Source organism: Choloepus didactylus, chromosome 9 (genome assembly GCF_015220235.1).
Source record: "Choloepus didactylus isolate mChoDid1 chromosome 9, mChoDid1.pri, whole genome shotgun sequence".
Lineage (NCBI taxonomy): Eukaryota > Metazoa > Chordata > Mammalia > Pilosa > Megalonychidae > Choloepus > Choloepus didactylus.
Window position 1 is genome coordinate 18,340,408 of NC_051315.1, and position 24,136 is coordinate 18,364,543.

Below are 24,136 nucleotides of genomic sequence, written 5' to 3' on the forward strand. Positions count from 1 at the left end.
GAAAATTCTTATTGATATGCTACCTTGGGAATTGGTTTTCTCTCATGAGTCACGGTATTTCTGATTAAATACTGTAAGTAATCTTTGAAGCATAATGCCAATTAAAATATTAACAATGGACCCCATTACTTACTTTAGCTTCAATTATAGAAAACTCAGTATAATTATACCAAATACAAAACTATCCACATACCATTGATCCACCGGGCTTCTGGGTCATGAAGCGCAAAGTCTTTCCTGAAGAGGTCTTCTAAAGACAATCTGGTTTCTGATGAATTTGTGAGTTCATCTAAAATAAAATAAATTCTAGATTAGACAATCCATTTCATATTCATCTTTAAAACTAACATAATAGAAGTTGGGCTATTTTGCTTCAAAAATATGTCAGGAGGTGATGTATACTGTGGTTATTTTTCAATGGGTTATGGCATTTGAGGTTTGCCTGTTTTGTGACCTTTTTCAATAAATTAAGTGATTTTAATACTAAAATTGTCTTAATCCAGAATACATTTAACTAATGGATCAATCCCTTGTAGGAACTCCGTTAAGAATTCCTGTTACAATGAGCCATAAAAGGGCACATTTTTCACTGTTTTAACAGTAATCTAGCATCTTACTTCTTCCCATAACCACTCTAACATATTCTCTGGAATTTATTTACAGTTTAGTTGCTAAAACCAAACGTGGAAGGGTTGAAGGACTTGAATATATATGATAACGGGAACTCCCCAATTCAGCAGGAAGTTTAGCAAATAAATAAAACCAAATAAATACCTAGTTTCACCAATTATCACCCGACACATACTAAGAGGATTTAAAAGTTAAATGTAAAAATTCAAATGAAAAGCACACATTTTACATTAGTCCATGACAGATAAATAACCTAAGTGTATTCTCCTTTTTATATTACAAAACCTAAGAAATGAAAGAACACCACAATTTGAGCACTAAAATCAGGTATAGCAAACCCCCTTTTAGATGCAAGATGGTAGAGATAGTAATATTTCTTTTTCTTTGCAAAATAACTGCATTGTTTATTTGCTGTGTAAATTCATCTTTGTGACTTTTCAGCTGTGCCCTTCCCTCTGATTGAAAATAAAATGTCAAGGATATATATTAACCTCATTAGATCTTGTTTTTAAAAGGTTCTACACTTATTGCTGCAAGAGCTTTGCTTTTTCCAGCTGAAAAGCTGGGGCAAAGAATCAATATGACTTCAAATGCAATTCCCTTACACATGAATCAACCAGTTACTTAAAGAACAAAATAACTGCTAAGAAACAATTGAAAACACAAATCACCATTGGATGTAGTGAGAATCACTTGATCCTGACTAGACATTGTAATTATGTACAGATTTTCAAAATCAAATGCTGTTAGGCAATGATATACATTTGATCATTTGCATGAGGAACCTTCTGGCACATCTAAATTTGGGCTCTCTTAATTCATTCAACAAATACTGAGCCCCTCAAATTTCAACGTTTTAAGTGAAGTATTGTAAGGTACAGGGGAAAGTCTACACCCTGCCTTGAGATGCTTACATTGTAATAGCAAGAAAGGATATGGCAGGTGTCAAAATAAAATATAGTGTGCTATGCAAGTCTGGAGAAAGGAGGAAAAATACCTTTCTAAAGGAATCAGAGAAGGCTTCACTTAAAAATAAAATGACCTGGCCTTACAGGTTTTAAAAGGCAGAGAGAAAGAAAGTGATGGCAGGGTTAATACAAGGAGTAAGAACATTTTAAAGGAAAGAGAATCTTAGACATATGTTTAGTATTTTTGGATATTAACACATACCTAAAAGCTACAGAAAACAAAATAATGTATAGTAAATATATACATAGCAAATATATGCCAATTTGCAACTAACAAAATTGAGATTTGTTGCTAAAAGAACATTATGTTTCCAAGAAATTAGAAAAAAATAAACATTTTATAATATTAAGGTTTTTCATTCAGAACTTATTCTGCTTGTGTTTTATTTATATTAATAATATCCCATCTATTTTAATAAGGATACTATACGTTTCTTAGATTTTTCCTAAGTATTTACAGTTTGTCATTGTGAATGGAACATTTCAAATTTTTATTGTAAGATTATTATAAGTGTAAGATTATTACGTAGCATAATATAATAATTATATATATTTATGATAAATATATAAGACCTTTATTTTTCTATGTATTCAGTTATATTGTCCACATAAAAAGGGTCTTTTCTTTCTTTTCCCCCAATTTAAATGACAGATAGATATAGATATAGATATAGAAATATAAAGATATAGACATTTAAATAAAATTCAGCGAGATCCCATATACCCTTCATTTAGTTTCCCCCAATAACATCTTATATAACTATGGTACAGTATCACAACAAGAAATTGACATTGACATACACCAGCAACTTTATTCAGATTTCACCAGTTTTACTTTTACTCATTTATGTATGTGCGTGTGTAATTAGTTCTATGCAATTTTAGTATGTGTGTCTATGGATGTCCAACGCTCAAGCACCATTTGTTGAAAAGCATTTATTTGATTTTGTTGAATTATTTCATTAGCTTGGATCTCAAAAACAACATGGAACAATAATGGTGATAGTGGCAGTCTTTTAAATATTTCATTATTTAATAAAATATTTATTCTTGATTTTCAGTAAGGAATTTTTACCATACTTAAGTAATACGTTTGTATTCCTATGTCACTTAAAATTTTTATTAGAAGTTAGTACTATCATTAAAATGCATTTCAGTTCATTTAAAAAAAAACATTTTTCTCCTTTAATGTGTTGATAAAAAATTATCAACGATCCTTTTATTTCTAAAACAAAATCTACATGGTCATGGTGAATTATTTTTATACATCTAGGTTCATATGCTAAATTTTTATATAAATTTTAAGATCTATGTTTATAAATGAAATTGCATGGTTCATTGTTTTTCTCATTTTGTTCTATACTGATCAGCTAACATTGTAACATTTTTTATTAAATATTTCTAGTTTTCTTTTTATTTTCCCTTTACTTTATCTGGAATATTTTAACAATTTCAATAACAATTTTTCTTTCATCTCCAGTTTCCTGTGGAACTTACATGAATCAACCCACCAAAGTAAATCAAATTATTGTAACTAAATCTTCCCCTTAAACAACAATCGGAGGCAGAGATTTTGTAATTTAAGGATGGGTTATTTGACTTCATTCATAATTAGGAAAGTAAACTAAATAGTCCATTTATTTCTTTGTTTTTCTCTTTATCTCTTTCTTCATTTGTTTTTTCTTTGCATTGCCCTTAGAAGCTAGGCATCATTCTTGAAGTCTCTTGAATTTTTCAGTCCTAGAATAAAAACTTCTTTCTACATATAATGAATAATTATGCTTCTCTTTAAATAAAGCCTCAGAGGCAGCTTCTATCCTCAATCTGCTTTTATGAACAAGTCTCCTCCAGTCTCATCACAGGCTTGCCTTGCTCATCTTTTGTAATCAATTCTTTTATCAAACGCCCCAAGAGCTTACTGGGTATTGTATCCTCATTTTAAAGATGGGGAAACTAAGGCACCACAAGGTTAAAGAGCTTGGCAAGGTCACAGGTTAGCCAGTGGCTGAACTGAAATTTGATGTTACATTTCTCTGAATTCAGGGTTTCTCTGATAAGCTGTGCTGATTACCAAAATGAATTTTCTTTCATCACTCTCTTGAACACTGTATTAATTAGATCTTTTTAAAAAATACATTATTTTTTATCAATAACATTTTAAACATGATTTTATTGTCTTTTAGCCACAAAGACCCTTCTCCAAATTTAAATCCAGTTCCTCAGTGTATATCCCTCAGGATCTTACTTGCAATCCATTCTGCTCCAACTTGACCATGAAGGTATCAGTGTCATATTTTTTCTCAAATACAGCAGTACCACAGCGTTCAATGAAAAATAGGTCCTTTTGTTTGCTTTCTTGAAGAAAAATTGTCTTTAATATGTCTGCTTGAAACTTCAAATTTACCCCCCTGCTCACTGCTTCATGCTCTTTGAAGTATTATAACTTTGATAGCATGTTATCAGATTTCATAATTCATCCCCAAACATTCATGACCCTCATTGCAACCTGATTTCTAAGGAACTTGTGTAATGTATGTGAGAACCAGACCCAGGGGGAGTGGCCTGCAGGAATCTTACTGTTTGATTCCTTTAAATATTTTTTCTCTGTATTTTAACTCCAAGGCCACGCTTATCAAAAGAGGTTCCTGGATACCAGCTAATTCTCTCACCTTGAACATCGAGGAGGTAGCTCAGAAAGAAACTGGTATTGGATTGTAAAGCTTTTAAAGAGATAATCCCTCTTCCAAAACTCTTTTCTTATTACTTTTCAGAGGAGGAAATTCTATAATGAATACCTATACCCTAATGTCAACAATAGATTGCTAAAGTTTAACATTCATCTCAGAGAATTTACTCCTCACTAGCAAAGGTACTTGTTACCATCTCCTATCTCTATTCATTTTGTAACAAAATATGAGATATTTCTCTGATGTATGTCTAGACGTGTGAGTGTGTATATGAGTATGAATATTTGAAAACTTTACATGTAAGTTAACAATTGCTATTAAGCAAATGAGATCTTATGGTATGATTATAAACAGCAGCACAAAATCCAATGAAATACAAGGTATAACAATCATCTCCCCAGTATTTACAGAAAAAAGAAACAGATCCATTATTTGTGAAATAGTTACAAGGCATAGAATCTTAGCTAAAACTTTTAGGTTTGGCAAAATGAAGTAACAGAACCAAAATTAAATAATTCACTCCATGTTCTTTTCTCCACTCGAGACCATGTCATTTAAGAACACAGACTGCTAATGGTATGCCTGTGCTTTACTTTCATCCAAAAATCCAATCTTGCTTTTAAATGGACTTTTAAAATAAGCTGGCTACATAATACTAGAAGAAAAAGTAAAAGTTCTTCACTATTGAACTGAAGAAAAGCTAATTTATGATTTTCAGCTATTGGTTTCTCTTTACTGAATTTAATTGCATTACTTTTTTTTTTTTTAATGTTACTTTTTATGTAGTTTATTCCTGACATCAAAAGTTCAGAAATATTTCTTTTAATTTAGCCTGTATTTGAATTAATTTCTTGTTAACACAGTAATAAAAAGAAAAATCTAATCAGGTCATTATTTAGAATTTCCCACTAGAAGAACAAAGACATTTTTCTCCTTCCTGTTTATGTGGTTCTCCTTTTTCTCTGGATCTCCAATGTACCAGTGCCTCCACCTACACCTGCTCGAGTTTAAATCTCAATTTATCCTTACAGGGTATTTTATTTTCCATATTTATTATCAGTAGAGGTTACTCTTCTAGTGCATTTCCATTTTAAATATTACTGAATAATTCACTGAAGTGTTAGCACTTAAAAAAAAAATCCCAGCTATTTTGATGGGATACCTCCCCCCTTTCCCCACATAATAAACTGAAAATACAGAATGCGAGTCACGGTTGCATGGCTGAATTCCAGATTTTTCAAATTATTTACTGTTTGTAAATTCTCTAACCAGGTAACAGACCTAAAGTTCTATGCTCCCTAATCACCTGACATAGTTTCCTCTTATTTTCTATCTTTATTTATGTCCATTTCTTTATTTTACTAGAGTGTCAAAACCCTACACAGAATAAATATCGTCAAAATCTAAATCATTGGAGATTAGACATAAGGTCCCAAGTTGCTTTTAATGCTTCCTAATTAATCACTTAGAAAATGAACAAATATTTGCTATCTTCCACTTAAGAAATTATACAGTTCTTCATATAAATTTAAGGAATAAAGTACATATTACTTGAACAGAAACAATTACAAGATATAGTGTGGTATAAGCCACACATTTTTGAATGAATGAGAATATATGTGCAAATTACTAGGCAAAAATACTCTATTTAATGTCAGTCATCGTTATTGTTAAAAAGTAAAAATATAGGACAGAATGAAGAACCTTTAATTTTTGCAACTTAAGAACCACAAATAGTGTTTTTCATTCTTTTTGAATATTCTTCTCTTCCATAGTTTCTCCTTTTAGCCCAGATGTTTGCATGCATCTTGTAAGATTTGCCTGATCAACACAGTACTGAGTTGCTTCTTATAGTTAATGGATAAATTTACTTTGGAAGGAAGATCATTTGACTATGTCAAATTTGTAAGGTTGAAAAGATGACCTTACAAATAGTACACTAAACAGGTAATCAACTAAAAATCAGTCTTGTCAATGAAGGAAACTTCCAGCTTGTCATTTAGCATTGTTGTGACCCCAATTCACCCATTCAAGTGCAAAATCAAAAAACTAGGTTGCCCCACCCAGGACAGACCCAGACAATTACCTTTGTTCCTCTTGGCATGCTAGAGGTTTCCTTTAATATCTCTTTCTTTGCCTTTCCTTCCTCTTTCTAACTTCTTGTGAAAATAACAGTTTCTTGGATAGAGAGGTCAGTCTATCCCTCATAAATTCTCACCTAGAACTCCTTTTGATTCAGATTCACCCTACATCAGATAAAGTCTAATACTATATACTCTTCTAGTTGAATATCTTTCCAAATCATTCTATCTTCCAATGAATGTTCTTTTCTTTTTGAATATATTTCCAACATGTGAATTCTGCCAGACATCCATGTCTTAATTATAAAGAAACACATTTTAAAAATACAGCCACCTTGGTAAATTACTACATTATGACCAAAGGTGCGTCTATACTGAAAAGAATGAAAAGGGCAGTTGAAAATAAGGTATCATAGATTAATTTAACCATCTCTTTCTTCACCCTCCCAAAACCCTGGCCCTTTTTTCCTCATATATGGGAAGAATTTTTAGCAAATTCCCATTGAATATGAAAGACTGAACTATGGATTGCAAGACGTTACCTCCCTCATTCATATTATCTGGGGTTTCCAATACACAGTTAAGAACATATTCTTCCTTTCTCTATTCTCAAACATGGATAGACACTAATGCTAAAATAACGGTGGTCAAGCTAAAAGGTTAGGTTCTAGACCTAGTTTAAATATTAACTAGCATGTATGTTCTTGGCTACTCCACACCATCTATTTCCTCATTTGTAAAACCAAAGGGTTGGAACAAATCACACTATAATCGGCTATGTTCTAGGAACCCTAAAGAGCACTCATGGGACAGAGAAGGGGAGGAAAAGGATGTGGGTTACCTGTTTAGAGCTCTTCAATCAGAACAGCTCTGTTTGGGGTGTTTCATTATTTTGTATAGGATTTTACTGGAAACAATATACATACACACACACATGATGACACAAAAGCTTACACCCTAAGATCCTCTAATTTATGTTGTATTTTATACTAATTTTCCTTCTTGTTTTCAGTAGAGACTTTAGGTACTCTTAACCAAGCAATGCATTTTGGGTTCTAAAGGATTGATTTTATGTTTTATCTCAAACACATCATTCTTTGACTAAATAAGTCAAGAGACTTAGGATTTACTTATGGATCTAATTAGTCAAGTTAGTCAATTATTCAAAATGCTAATCATTCTCAAATCTCTTTCAGAGATTATTTTCAAAGCTCCTGGAATTGGACAGAGAACCTAAATATTACAAATGTGCTTCCATAGAGCCTTTCAAATTTGGAGGCATAAAAGAAAATCACACCCTAGGTTTTTACGTACGTATTCTCTGGAGTGATGTCTTCTTTTTACTCACAAGTGCTATGGTTCACCATTAAGTCATCATTTTCATGTTTAAGTTCCTCAATCAAGAATGCTGTTTGCCTCAATCACATTAATGTAAATAACTGCTGTCCTTGACTTTCATTACCCTACACCAGTGGTTCAAAGAGTGTGGTTCATGAACAGGAGTGGGGGGTGGCACTCCTAGACATCAAACCAATCTGCTTAATAATACCAAGACATTATTTTCCTTTTTAATAGTTACATAAGCAGTGGTGGATAATACTGCTGGCATCTTATCATGAATCACTGCTGTGGCATCAAACTATACTGTATTCATTACATTCTTTATTGTCACACATTTTCAGTTAAAAAAATCCAGGTTTACGAAGAAATTTCTTTGGTAAAGTATTAAAACTTAATAATTATATTAAATTTCAATCCTTGAGATCCTTTTAATATCAATGGTGAAATGGGAAGTATACCCAAAAGCACTTCTGCCGTATACCAAATATGTTGATTGTCAAGAGTTGAAAAGCATGTGGGCAACGGCTTAATTTGAGAGCCAAACTAGATGTTTTTTCATGAAACCTCATTTTTATGTAAAGGCATGAATATCTAACTACGATTATTCAGACTTAAGTATCTGGCAGATATTTTACTTGAAAATGTGAGGCTCACTTCAAAAAAACAAACACAATTGACGGCTTTTGTTGCAGATGATAGAATTCAAGCTTTCATGCAAACACCTGTGTTTTGGAAACTTGTAATCTACACCTTGAGAATGAGCTTCTCCCATTACTTACAGGCATTTCTAATGACAACATTAATATTAACCAATTTGATTTTTTTTATATTATATAATAAAATTCATCAACCTCTGGAAGATTTTCATAACTCAGTGAACCAATATTTTCCAGATGACCAATAACTGATGTTACAAAATCATACATGTGGCCATTCAAATTGAAATATGGAGCAATGGATTTTAATGTAGCAGAATAGGGAAAGCTCATTATGACATGGTTTCAAATTCCTCATTGCAACTAACCTTTAAGAAACAACCATTGGTGAAAATTTTTAGAAGTATCAAGGAATAGTATATACAATTATCTGAAAAAGCTATTAAAATACTTCTTTCCAACTACATAACATCAGAGGTCAGAATTCTCTCACATACTTCAACCCAAAAAACCCATTGCAAGACATATCATGAAAGTGCAGATATGAGACTCTAGCTGTCTTCTATTAAGCCAGACATTACACAAATTGGCAAAAATGTAAAACAATGCCATTCTTCTTACTTTCTTTATAATCGCAGGAAAAATAGTTATTTCTCATCATATAGTATTTATATTTACATGTGATAGTTTTATAATTGCTGTTTTAAAATGAATTGATAAATATTTTATAAAAATCATAAATTCATTTTTAGTTTTTAATAAAGTAAATGTTGATAGTGTAACTCAAATGTCCAAAAGATCTTCTGGGTCCTCATAAATTTGTGAAGTACCCTATACTAATTTCTACTGTTGTATTTACTTTATTTCACCTACCTTTTCAAACAGTCAAGGTTATAATAATTCTTAATCTAGGTACCTTAAGTTGTCAACTTCCTTTTCAATTTGGTATTACCATCAAATTCAATGACCTTGAACTACTGTATTATTATTTACTACGTTAATCACCAAGAACCTTCACTTAATCCATCTCTAATGTTCTAATTTTTAATGCAACAGTGAGCTTTTGGGTAAATAGTTACTGAAACCTGAGTTTGTACTGACTTACAAACAAACTTACACATGATATATTAAATATAAGGAGCAGCATGGAGAGAGAAGATAAATATAAAATCTATGCTTAATGGTTTAAATATAATCAGGAACTCAGATTGATTACAAATAACAAAAGGCAACACAGATGAAAATTCTGCCAGTAAAATTTGAAGCTTTGAGTCAGAGAAAAAAGATAATGAATGTGAAAGGCAGAGGTAAAGTAATTTGACCTTTAAAGTAACCAGAACTCCAGAATGCTGAATTATAAATCATATAAAAAAAGGCAATCTAAGAGACTTGCTTTCTGTAACGTTATACAGACAGTGATGATGGCACAGAAAAGCAGGAGCAAGACTAGGACCTGATATCTTCGCCATAAGCAAAAAGCCAACTTGTGATCCACAACTTGAATGCATAATTTTCCATTTAAGTAAGAAAGTATTCCAAGTCTAGTTTTACTGATTCCAGTTTTTATGGAGTTTACTCAACTGGATTTTATAGTCAATTGAACGATCTTAGAACAAAAGAAATAGATAGTGTGGTTTACCAAGCCAAAACAATAGAAAACATTGAAATTGCTTCACATAAATTCCCATTTTCCAGAATAAAGAAAAAAAGCAGGATATTATTTAGTCTAAAATCTTGTTTAACTAAGGGAATTTTTTAAACTAATATTGTCCCTTATACAGCTAATAAATAAACTCTGGAATAGGGATGGCCTCGGTTATGTTTTAAATCCAAGGAATTGGATGTCAAAATCCCTGGCAAATAATTGCATGTTAGAATAATCCCTTCCAGAAACACAGGGTCAGATACTCTTTTTTTTTTGGGGGGGGGGGGTGAGCAATTGGATTTTACTCCCACTTGTATGGAAATTTCTTTTGTCAGGGATCAGGCTATCCTGAGTCTCCTATATTGCAAATACCAGCCTAGCATATTTCTAAATTAAATATTTCTATTAGGACGACAACAAACAATATGGACACATTTAAAATTTTATAGCAACAAAGAGCTTTTATATGATGTAGTTTAGGCAAGAAGATGTGGACTTACATTTTTATCATGAGTTTTTAAGATTCCAGAAAAATATGATGGTTAAAATAAAAATTCAGACAAAATTTACACTTCCAACTTTAGTTTTCCATTTTTGCCACCTCCTCCCAATCTACTTCTTTTCCATCTCTTTACACCTTTACTCCCAGCTGAATTACTTTTCTGCTGTGCACTCTTTTTTAGGAATATACACAATTACTTCTGTCATTAATAAAATCAAGGGACAGAGTAAAGCAGAGCTTCTCTCTGTCCCTCTCTCTTTTTATCTGAAATATTTCTTGCCCACACTTTGCACGGATGCAAAAATATACCTTAACCTATATTATAAAAGTTAAAGCACATGCTAGCGCCAAAGGACCTGGGATAGTGACCCTGTTCTTCCATGTTCTACATGGGTGAGATTAGGAAATTACCTTTTAAGACGTGACTGAGTGTTGTAGAATATGGATAAATTAACAGTATCTATTTCAGAGAAGTGGTGAGGATTAAATAAAACGGTACAGGAAGAATATTTTGTACAATATGACAAGCAGTTAATAAATAAGTTACCTATTAAAACTGATTCTCAGAGTTTAGAATGTTTGTAAATAAAAAGTGATTTTAAAAAGTAATGAGATACAGGACCAATCAAATTTTACATAATAAACATGAGCACTCAATCATAATAGCAAACATTTATGACATCACCTAAATCCTCGGAGTCTTGTTGTGAGGCATTGGTGGTGTCATCACCATTTTCAGGTAAGGGAAATGAGGTGGGGTGGGGCTAGATGAGGGGGCAGGGAGCCCCCAACAATGCATCCAGGCCCAGCCTCCATCCCCCTTGTTTCATCTGTGGCTACACACCTGCTGTGTGTCCCACATGCTGGCCCTCTGTAACTGGGGGGAGTAAGCATTTGTTTTGCCCTTTATGGAACTTATTCATTCATTCCTTGGTGCATTTGTTCAATAACTATTTGTTCTACACCCACTAAGTACCAGGCAGTATTTAGGTGTGGCAGCTCCAGCAGTGAGGAAGACAGACTCTCAGGAATGGACATTATGGCAAATGTATGATCTATTGGGAAAGACCAAATTCATTTAAATAATCACATTTTTACTTCTCATTAAGAAAAAAAAATGAAACCACACTACTAACTTTTGGGGGAAAGTGGTTGCACAAGTCTTTCTGTTTCCTGTGGTACAAGGGTAGATAAAGCACTATGAGGGGTCTCAGCGATGGAAAGTTCACATCTGGAGACTCAGAGAGGGCTGCCTGGAGGAGGTAACATTTGAGCTGGGCCTTGAACTGTAAAGGGGATCAGGCCCTGCAAGGAACCTAACAGTGCACGCTTGCATTTGGCTGGCATGTGGTCACATTCTGTCATCACCCTCCTTCTGCTGCTGAATGTCTCCTTTCTTAAAGAAAAAATAAAAACTACAAAAAATAGAAACATTCTTTTCTGACTCTTGTAAAACTACACACAGTATAATAGAAACATGTAATACAAAGTAAAAAATCTGATTAGACAATATAACATATGAGCATAAAGAAGGAAATCAAATATGACTTAAAAATATTAATGCAACTATAAGAAAAGGCCACAAATGTAACTATTCCTACTTTATTAATACCAGAGAAAACCAGTTCCACATCAGAGATAACTCTATTAGAAATGGTACAGCATTCCATACCCGGGGGCAGGGAGGGGGCAGAAGGAAGGGACTGTTAGAACATGTAAGTGTTTTCTGTTTGGCAGCCTCATTATGCCTGGGTAATGCCACATCCAAATGTGTTCATCTGTTCTGTTCTTGGAAAAACAAGCAGAGACACATTAGATTATGCCTATCAATACAACATATCTCCTTTTGTAATTCAACAAAAGAAAATAAACAATTTGCATCTTGGTTGGTCTTGATGTTTACAAGTGAGTAATGCAAATCTCAAAATCTATACAACACTTCCCCTTCATAAAAGCATAATGGGATAGTTTAATCGTTGCTTTGACATTTTAAACCACAGGTCACATACTTAAATGGCAACTTTTATATTACAACTGTCATGAGATTGCTTGCAACACAATGTAACATGGTATTTTAACTAACTATAACCAGGAGCTATTATTGTAGTTGAACATTATAGTAACTAGAATAAATTCATTTTTAGTTGCTGCATGATAAGTCAACTGTCACGAGTTCCATAAAGTCCTTCATCTTATCAGACGGTTTCTGGAAAATAATCTCTTTTCATAAATAGAAGCAGTTGGACCATTTTTTGAACCCAGTTTCAAAGGGTCAAATCATTTTTTTTTAACTTGCTGTCAAGAAGTGATTTTATTATACTCATACACTATCTGAGTTCCTCTGCAACCAATATAAAATAACACCATGAACTGGGGCCAACATAATCCAGGATAACGACTAATTCTTAAAACATAACAGATTGAAAATGGTGATTCATTGAAAATAATTTTAGGCCTAAACAAATAAAATATGTAACTTTAGAAATAATGTTATCTTGAATTAGTTACATGATGATTTTTTTTTACCAGAGTTCAACATAGATAAAGTGCAGAGAATTATAAAGTAAAAATGTAACCATCACCAAGATCAAGACATAATATTACTAAAACTCCAAAAAAACCTCTACGTTTCCCTTTCCAGTATCTCCATTCTCCTCCCCAAAGGTAAATACCATGATGACCTCTATCATACTATATTAGTTATGCCTACTTTTGTTATATTCCATTATATTCTATTAGAGAAATGGAATTATAAAATATGTATTCCCTTGTATTGGGGTATTTTTCACTCATTATTACATTTGAGGTTCTTCCAAGATATTGTTTGAAACCATTTTTCCTTGTTCATTGCTGTGTACTATTCAACAGTATGACTATATCAAAATCCAAGCATCTATTACAATACTAGTTGACATTTCGTTCTTTAAAAATGTTATTCGCAGGATATAACTCCCAGGATGAATCTGGACCCAACATCATGGGATTGAGAACATCTTCTTGACCAAAAAGGGATGTGAAATGAAACCAAATAAAGCTTCAGTGGCTGAGAGATTTCAAATGGAGTCGAGAGGTCACTCTGGTGGACATTCTTATGCACTATATGGATAACACTTTTTAGGTTTTAATATATTGTAATAGCTAGAAGTAAATACCTGAAACTATCAAACTCCAACCCAGTAGCCTTGACTCTTGAAGACAAGTGTATAACAATGTAGCTTACAAGGGGTGACAGCGTGATTGTGAAAACCTTGTGGATCGCACTCCCTTTATCCAGTGTATGGATGGATTAGAAAAATGGAGACAAAAACTAAATGAAAAATAGGGTGGGATGTGGGGGATGATTTGAGTGTTCTTTTTTACTTTTATTTCTTATTCGTATTCTGATTCTTACTGGTGTAAGGAAAATGTTCAAAAATAGACTGGGGTGATATTTGAACAAGCATTCTATTTTGTGAAAACTCATTCTTTCCCAGCTTTATTTCAGTGGGACCTTTAACGTAAAATAGATTACTGCATATTTAATCATAACTATATGATGGTACTGTGAATAGGTGATTGTACACCATAGATGATTGTATGGTATGTGAATATACCTCAATAAAACTGAATTTAATTTTAAAAAATGTTGTTATATATGAATATACTTGTAGCCATTCTACTCACCCCACATTCTCACTTTCACTGTAATTGTCAGATTATCTAATTTTAGCCATTCTGCTGGGGGTGTGATAAGTCATTTTGGTTTTAATATGTATTTTCTTCATAATAAATGATATTAAGCAACTTTTCATTTGTCTGTTTTCCATGTGGATATCTTAAAATGAACCATCTGTTATGTTTCAGTATGAGTCCTTTGAAAATACATGTGTTACAAATACCTTTTCTATACTGTGTCATCTTTAGTCACTCTCTCAATGGTGTCTTTAAATGAACAGAAATTCTAAATTTTAATGAGTTCAGTTTATAGTATTTTCCTTTTTGGGTAGTTGTTTGGGTGTTATATGCACATGTGTCTTAAGAAATTTTGCCTACTCAAAGGCAAATTAATTTATTCTTATGTTTCTTGGAGGGTTTATTAACTTACCTTTCACATTTAAGTCTATAATCCATCTGAAATTGATTTTCACATTGGGTATCAAAGAATATAAAAATTTATTTATTTGCAAGGATACAATTTGAACAAGCACTTTATTTTGTGAAAACTCATTCTTTCCCAACTTTATTTCAGTGGGACCTTTAACATAAATTAGATGACTGCATATTTAATTAGCTTATAATAAGTTTAAAATCTGGTATTGTAATTCTTCTGATTTTGTTCTTCAAGATCATCTTCACTATTCTTGACCTGTTTCATTCCCTATAAAATTTAGAATCATCTTGTCGACTTCCTTTTATAAAATTAATTGGGGACCATTTCTATATTGAATTTTCCAATCCATAAACATTGTATTTGGATAATTTTTTTAAATTTTACTTAATAATATTTTGGAATTTTCTGTATGGAGAATTTGCAGATCTTCTGATATATTTAGCCTTTGGCATTTGAAAAAAATTTGAACAGCCTATCCTTGATTCATTTTTTAAATTAAAAATGTTACCTTTTTAAAAAATAATGTCCTATTTGCTTTATCCTACCAGAAAGTTATCACGATTATTTTGTATATTTATCTTATATCTAGGCAAATGACTAAATTCATTTATTGACTCATAGTTTATCAGTAGATTCTTTTGAATTCTCTATAAACATGAACTGTTATCTAAAATAATGAAATTTCTACATAGTTATTTCTAGTTCTTTTCATGACTTATTTAATATCTAAAACCTGTAATAAAATGTTGAATTTAAGTGTTGAAAACAAGCATCTTGACTTCTTCAAAATATCAAATGCAACATTTCAATATATTACCGTTAATTACAATATTTGCTGTAAGTTTTGTAGATACCCTTTATCAAATTAGAGAAGTTCCATTCTATTATTAGTTTCGTAAGAATTTTTGACATGAATTGTTGAATTTTGTCATATGATTTTGCAGCATCCTAATGCAAAAATTATGTTTTATCTTCTTTAACAAATAACTTGGTGAATACTGATTAATTTTCAAATGCTTAACCTACTTTTTGTTACTAGTAAAAAATCAAATTTGTCTGGCTATATCATTTTTCATATGTTGATGGATTGGATTCATTTGCTAACATTTTGTTTAAAATTGTGTCATCTAAGTTAAAGAGAGGGGCTTCTGCTGAATTTTCCTTGTCAGGTATTGATATCAAGATTATATTGCCTCTTAAAATTATCTGGGAAACATTCTCCGTCCCCCCTATTTTTTTTTTCTTTTCTATTTTCTGGAAGTTGTATAATATTTATGTTATTTCTTCCTAACTATTGGTAATATTTCACCAAGGAAGCCATTTACGGTGAAGTTTTAATTTCAAAATCAATTTACTTGATGGATATTGCTCCATTCAGGTTTTCTATTTCTTTTTTGTCGATTTTGGAAAGCATTTTAAAGGAATTGTCTATATAATCTAAGTTTTCAAATTGATTGGAATAAAGTTTTTCATAATATCCTCTTATGTCATTACAGTCTATAACTGGAGAGATGAAATTTTTCACATATCTGATATTAATTTGTGTCTCTTTTTACTGTATTAGATCAACCTTGCAAGGTGATTATTATTATTTTTCCTTTAAAGAACAATTTTGGACATTGTTGATATTCTCTATTGTACATTTGTTTTCTATTTAATGGGTTTCTGCTTTTATATTCATTATTTTCATCCTTCTTTCTTTGAATTTAATTTGATGTTTATTAAATAGCTTCTTGGCATAGATACATATATCAGTTATTTTGTAGTATATGAATAATTTTAGGGCAAAATTTTTCATTTGATTGCTTTTTACATCTAGTCCACAAGTTATAAGTTTCATTAATTATTAATTATTTCCATTATGAATTTTTTCTTGATCCATACTTTTTTTTTTAGAAATGTTCCGTTTTGCAAATGCTGCCATTATGCAAAATACCAGAAATGGATGGGCTTTTATAAAGGGGGATTATCTAGTTACAGAGATCCAATCTTAAGGCCATAAAGTGTCCAAAGTAAGGTATCAACAATAGAGTACCTTCACTGGAGAAAGGCCATTGGCATCCGGAAAACCTCTGTTAGCTCAGAAGGCATGTGCCTGGTGTCTGTTTGCTCCCAGGTTGCGTTTCAAAATGGTGTTCTCCAAATGTCAGCATCAGTTTTCAATGGCTGTCTTCAAAATGACTCTCAAAGCTGCAGCTATTCTGAAGTCCTTCTGTTTGTGAGCCCCTTTATAAGACTTCAGAGAACTAATCAAGGCCCATGCTGAATGGGCGGGGCCACACCTCAGTGGAAACATTCAATCAGAGGTCGCACCCTGACCAAAGATGTCACTTACAGTTGGGTGGGTCACATTTCCATGGAAACAACCTAATCCCAATATCCCATGAGATTGGATTAAAAGATCATGGCTTTTTCTTGGGGGACACAATATATCCAAACTGGCACAAATATATGACTTAAAATCAAAATATTTGTAAATAATTTTTTAATCTTTTTAAAGATCATACTTTGTATTATTTTTGTCCTTTGTAATTTGTTGATAATTGCATTATAGCCTACCATATAGTCTAATTTGGTAGTTGATCCATGCATACTTGAAAATACTTCCTATTCTGCAGTCATTTGAATCAGTGACAATTAGTTCAAATTTACTTACCATGTCTTCAAACTTTCAAATAATTACTTATTTTTGAGTCATTCTATTACTGAAAGAGGTAGGTAAAATTTCTATAAATTATTGTGAATCTGTCAATTTCTTCTTTTATATCTGTCAGTTTCTTTTTTTAATATATATTTAGGCAAAGATATTGATTTCATATACATTTGAGATTATTTTTCTTTTGCTTAATTAGTTCTTTTATCAGTATAAAACAGTATTCATTATCTTTTCTAATAATTCTTGCTTGAATGTATATGATATCTAATAGTATAGCCATGAAAGACTTCTATTGTTTGGTGTTTATACAACCTACATTTTACTATCATTTTACTTTCTAGCATTCAGCATCCTTAAATTTGATGTTGTCTTTTCTAAGAAATAGAACATTTAACATTATTTTAATAAAATGTGACTTTTACTTTTTATTGAAGTATTTAGTCCATTTTTACTTTGTGTTTCAATGTATCATATTACTATATGTTTTACTTCATCCCACCTATTTTTATTCCTTTTTTCCTTTCTTGTTTTCTTTTGGATCAATAATGTTTATTTTAAAAGATATTTTTCCTTTCCATTAAATGTTTAGTAGTATATTCTCTTTTCTATTATTATATTCTTTACCGTTCCCTCTTAGGCTTATTAGAGTTTACCTTAAATTACAACTTTTGCCACTTCCCAGACAATGCAAAAGCATCTTAATACTTCAAATTTATTCCCCACCCACCTTTTTGTTATTTATGGTATGAATTTTAACTCTACATCTATGCTGCAACCCCACCCCCACAAATTTTCTTTTCCTATCTATGGTATGCATAGGTTTGATTTTCTTTGTATTTTTCTTTCTTAGACTTTGTAGAGCTGCTCACATTTGTGGCTTGAGTTCTTCTCTATTTGGGAAAATTCCCAGACCTCATCTCTTCAATTATTCCAGTAACCCATTTTCGCTCTCTGTTTTCATTAAATCTAATCACCCAGAAGTCAGACCTTTCACTATGTCCCATGTCTCTTATGATCTTTTTTTTCCCCCTATTTTTACCAGGTTGTTTGTTGGATGTTGCTGTTATTTTAATCTTATGCTTCTAGTTCACTACTCTTTTCTTTTCTTGGTTCAATCTAATATTAAAAGCATCTACTAAATGCTTAATTTAAGTAACTGTATTTTACATTTCTGGGATGTTCATTTGATCCCTTATATTATAGATTTAAATTCCATGGTAAAAATCTCTATATTTTTTCTATGTTTTGTTTAAAGTTTTTCATTTATATTTTTAATTAAAGTTGTTTTAAAAGTCCATGTCTGTTAACTACCATATCTACATCACCTGTGGGTTTGTTCCTATTGTCTGTTTTCTTTCGTCTCAGTCCTGTTGCTTGAATTCCTGGTAATTTTTAACTGAAAGCCCAAATATTGTTTTAAAAAATGTAGGGGCTCTATAAAATGTTTCCTTATCCAGAAAGGAATTGATTTTCTTGTAACAGACAGTGTAGTCAGTTCACCTCATCCAGATGAGTTTGTTCAACTTGAAGTTTGCCCTTATCCTAAGGCATAATAGACCTTTTAGGAATCTTGATTGAAATCTTGGGCTATTTACTAATATTACCCTTTCTTGGTGGCCCCAAACTCAAATTTTTCTCCTTTATACTCAAAGACTACAAAATAATTGCTTAGTTCTTAGCTCCTTAGCAGATGGTAACTTCCTGGTTTTTCAGAGTTATCTGACACATCCAATTTGATAATCTGTAAATGTCTCAAGGAGAAATTTCATGACAGCATCTGGTTCACTTCTCTGATGTTTCACTTTCTCCAGGACCTTGGCTCCATAAGCCATCTTGTGTTGGTCAGCCTCAATGTCCACACTTGTTTCTCCGCCCTAGTTTGTGCTCACAGCCCTATTTTTTGGTTATATGCCCTGCCCTGAAAACAGCAATTTTGAAAAACTGGCTGGGAATAAACTGATCCCGAAAGTGCTTCCGTTCTCCCCGGGCTCCTGTCCTCTCAAGCCCTGGCTACCTTGGTTGCTCCCCTATGCTTTAAAGCAGTTCTTTCTTTAATTCAGTTTTCATCACCGTTCTTAGCCTGGCAGAGGAGGCTGGTATTACGCTACCCTGTCTTCGCTCACAGTGAAAGTCCTCCTACACATGATGATTTTTGACAGTGTACTTTATCACGAGGATCTAATCATCTTCTCTCCCTCCTCCTCCTCCTCTGTGTCTTTCTCCTACTCATCATCTTCTCTTCCTCCTCCTCTTCTTCCTCATCTTCCTCATCTTCCCTCCTGTGTCCTCATTTTCTTCTTCCCTTCCTCCTTTTTCTTCTTCTTCTCAAGTTGATATTAAACAAAAGAGCCTTCCTTATGATGTGTATTTCACAGAAATACATTCAATGATTCAAATCCATACTACTGAACCGTTTCTTGCCACAAGCCATTTCCTTTCATTTCCCTTGTAAAGTACATCCAGGTAAATCATCGGGAATAAAACTGTGCATCAAATACTCCCTGCTCAAGAACCTTTGATAGTTCCCTACACAAGTACAGTAAGCCCGAAAGCCTGTAATTTGGTGTTATATAATGAAATCTTTACATACACCTCCTCAAAATACCTGTTCCCAAGAGGCCTACTTCCTTTCTTTCTAATGAAAATGTATAGAAAATGTATAATAAACTATCAGCCATCTATTTCCCCCTGAAAATATTTACATCACAACATATTGTAGCTGTTACTACACACAGGTGAGCTGCCTGGGACTCTGAGAGCCAAAGTGGCTGCCGTGGGGCCCTGGGATTTCATCACGGCAGCATTACTAGAGCAGATGTCCTTGGAACTAATCACCTGCATTTCCTCCTCTTAAACTTGAGAAGCTGGGACTACTGTTCACCACTTCACGTCCACACCCTTTAATGTCTCTTCTGTATTCTTATTCAGAAAACAAGGATTCTGTCCGTAACAGGAAAAAATGAAAATTTAATAGAAGAAAAAGAAATGGGTCAAGAAGGAAATTTAGAAATGTGTTTAATTCTATTTTTCACTCATCAGTCTTTTCTATATCACTTAAAATAGAGTAGAAAACTATTAGACTTTGTTCTAGTTTGCTAATGCTGCAGAATGCAAAACACCAGAGATGGATAGGCTTTTATAAAAAGGGGGTTTATTTCACTACACAGTTACAGTCTTAAGGCCACAAAGCGTCCAAGGTAACACCTCAGCAATCGGGTACCTTCACCGGAGGATGGCCAATGGCATCTGGAAAACCTCTGCCAGCTAGGAAGGCAGCTGGAGTCTGCTCCAAAGCTCCGGCCTCAAAACGGCTTTCTCCCAGGATGTTCCTTTCCAGCAAGCTTGCTTCTCTTCAAAACATCACTCCCAGCTGCACTCAGTTAGTTCCCTCTCTCTGAGTCAGCTCATTTATATAGCTCCACCGATCAAGGCCCACCCCGAATGGGCGGGGCCATGCCTCCATGGGAACATCTCATCAGAATCATTACCCACAGCTGAGTGGGGCACATTCCAAGCAAATCCAACCATCACCAAAACGTCTCCTCACAAGACCACAAAGATAATGGCATTTGGGGGACACAATACATTCAAACTGGCACAGACTTATTCACAGTTCAGAACTTTACATATACAAAATTCTGCCTGAGTATATCTGAGGTTTCTCCTTAGCTATGAAATACAGACAGGAGAGAGGGCAGTATTAAAATTCAATTAAATGTGATGAGCTGAGAAGATTGCAGAGCAACTGTGCCAACACAAAAGCAAGATGCTATTGCTTCTTTTCTGACTCCATGATGGTGTCTTGTACACGAACACAAAGGACACTGTATTTTAAATGCTAACATGTTTGTCACTTCCTAAATATTAACAAATTGCTCAATTTAAAAATATTTGATGCACTTCATTTTCAATATCTGCCCCAAATCTGACTTAACCACTCTTTCCCCAGATTTTTATAAAAATATTCTCATTACTAATCAATGCTTAATATGTGGAAAGAGGAAAATTCCTCCAACCTTATGAAAGCTGCTACCTCCCAGATTCCTTGCTTACCTCTAATCACTGTGCTTTTTTTAAAATTATGCATTCTCTTCACTTAAATTATAAATATTTCTGCTTAGTGGTACATGCTCTTTGCATTGAAAGACCAAATATGCTTTACATTCAAAACAGGATATGCCATCATTTATTTAACTTGTTAGGCAACTGAATATTGACATTTTCAGTATTTTAATACTTCAATGAAAATGCTCATTCATATAACTGTATCCATATCTGAGTTTTTAATTTTAGGAAGAACGACCAAAACAATAATAAGCAACCATAACAGCTGCCATTTTTTTGATATGATATACCTGACCCTATGCAAAGCACTTTCACTCAGTCTTTACAACAGCCCACTGAGTTATTGCTTAGAGAGAGAGCATACGCTTAAAGAGAATTCTTTACTTAGAAGTCATATTTGCAGGCACATATCAAAGCTAGGACATGAAACTAGTCTACTGTGAAAGCCAATTTAACCACTCTATCTCCTATCTTTTCTCCCATAAGCGACCCCCCTAAGTCATCCAGATTTTCCTGGTCTTAGCTATTTAATGCAGAAAACTGCTCTACCATTTTGAACTGGGGGGTTATGAGGATTAAATGATATAATGACTGTGCATAGTCCTTGCAGAATATATTTAAGTTGGTATTTTTTTTCAAAAAACGATAAAATTCCTTAACTGTTAAATTCTAGATTTTACTTTGTTTTGTTTCTTTTCCTGGATGGCACTGCATAAATTTTTCTGGTTCCCTACACTTCCTTAGATCTAGACCTTGCTCAAATGAACTATTTGAGCATGACTTGTTGGATCAAAACCTCATGTGAGATTAAAGACTTACTTAACCGTCACTATCACCATGGCAGTCTCAACCTCACTGTGCCCGTTTGGATATATTATGTCTCCCAAGAAAAAGCCATGATGTGTTAATCCAATCTCATGGAATAGTGGGATCAGGTTGTTTCCATGAAGATGTGACCCACCCAACTGTGAGTGACACCTTTGGTTAGGGTGTGACCTCTGATTGAATGTTTCCATGGAGTTGTGGCCCCACCCACTCAGTGAGGGTCTTGATTAGTTCACTGGAGTCTTATAAATAAGCTCACAAACAGAAAGAACTATGAGAGCTGCAGCTTAGAAAAACCTTTTGAAGATGGCCATTGAAAGCTGACACTGACATTTTGGAGAACGCCATTTTGAAATGCAACTTGGCAGTAAGCAGATGCCAGCCATGTGCCTTCCTAGCTAACAGAGGTTTTCCAGATGCCAATGGCCTTTCTCCAGTGAAGGTATCCTATTGTTGATGCCTTACCTTGGACACTTTATGGCCTTAAGACTGTAACTTTGTAACCAAATAAACCCCCTTTATAAAAGCCAATCCATTTCTGGTATTTTGCATTCCAGCAGCATTAGCAAACCAGAACACTCGCTAAATTGCTGTGCAAATGGTGTCTGAGCCTAGTGTAACATTCTTATTATTGAAGATACTTCTAGAGTGAAAATAAAGGCATCTATATAGTGGAACTGGATTGCACCTATTAAATTCTTCTCTTAACTGAGATCAGGGAAAGGTCTGGTGGTTCATAAATGAATGCTTGTTTTCTTTTATACTTTGATGGACCTATAATGACCAACCCAGGATATTACCTAGGGAGGGTACTAAAGGAATGGGGAAGTTGCCAAAAGAAGCAAGAGTAATGAGGAAGATAAAATTTCACTGCTCTACAATTTTCTCTTTAGTCAGCCATGATAGTAAATCAGCACTATGACACCACCTTGGCACTGACTGATTACAGACGGAGTCAAACGGCAATAAGCCACTGTTGTTGATGAATAGGTGGAGCAGACACGGTCCAAAAGTGATGATTTCAATACGGCAGCTGGACTGAAGAACTTGATGAGTATCTTTTGCTAAATACATTCTAACTTATAAAATAATCACTCTCTTCTCAACATAGTTCAAAATGGGCAATTGTATCCTGCATGAAATGTTTCCTGAGTATGGTCAATCCCATTCTGCATATTACATATAAAAATGAGATGTTATTAATAATATTAATTAATTAATACATTAGCTGGTTTCCACAATTTTAAGCATAAATGTACACTCATACATTTCTGGATTGTATTTATTGATCTTATAATTATATATCCTGAAACTAAAGGTGGGGTATACTTAAAAAAAAAATCTATACAGACAAAAAAAAATATATTAAGGTTGATCAATGTATCCAAATAATACTGCCTTTTAATCTGAAAGAAAGAGTGAATAGTATTTCCTTTCTGGACTACTCATTAAAGAAATATTTGAATGGATAATCCACTGTTCAAAAATAACTAAGACTTCTCTTCACAAGGCAGAGAAGTTGCTGACAACCTTGGAAATTAAGGCACCTGTGTCAAATTACTTGTGTAATAAAATTTGCAATCAAACCAACATTACAGTGAGCACATGCTTATCTGGTTTTAGGCTTCCATTGCTTAGCTCTTCCCTACAAAATGTGCTATTTTGAGCTTCTAAATCATTTGTTAGACTAGATAACTTTGTGTATGCTTTCTTCGTAACCCCCCCCCACCCCAAAAAGAAAACCCAGTAAATATATTTTCAAAGTAGTAAAAGCTTAGTGGATAAGCTTACCAGATTTAATTTGTTCTGTTACTAAAACAAGCCATTGTTAATTATTACTGTTGTTGTTTGGGATCACAGATATTAGAGCTGACATAAACTTTAAGAGGTCACTTCACATTCTGGCAAACCAAGTATGTCCTTTCATTCAATGAAACATTTGGTGTCAAAGGCAGTACATGATATGTCCAAAGTCTCAGAACTACTGCAA

At 33.3% G+C, this 24,136-nt stretch overlaps 1 protein-coding gene across 2 annotated transcripts in view; it reads right to left on the bottom strand.

The window, feature by feature from the left end:
* The window catches only part of DPP10 (dipeptidyl peptidase like 10), a 689,331-nt gene that overhangs the window by 529,603 nt on the left and 135,592 nt on the right, over window positions 1-24,136 (bottom strand). For both annotated transcript variants that reach the window (XM_037849964.1, XM_037849965.1), the window contains exon 3: window positions 194-289. In XM_037849964.1, coding sequence (XP_037705892.1) covers window positions 194-289 — 96 coding nt within the window. The remainder of the gene's footprint in view (window positions 1-193; window positions 290-24,136) is intronic.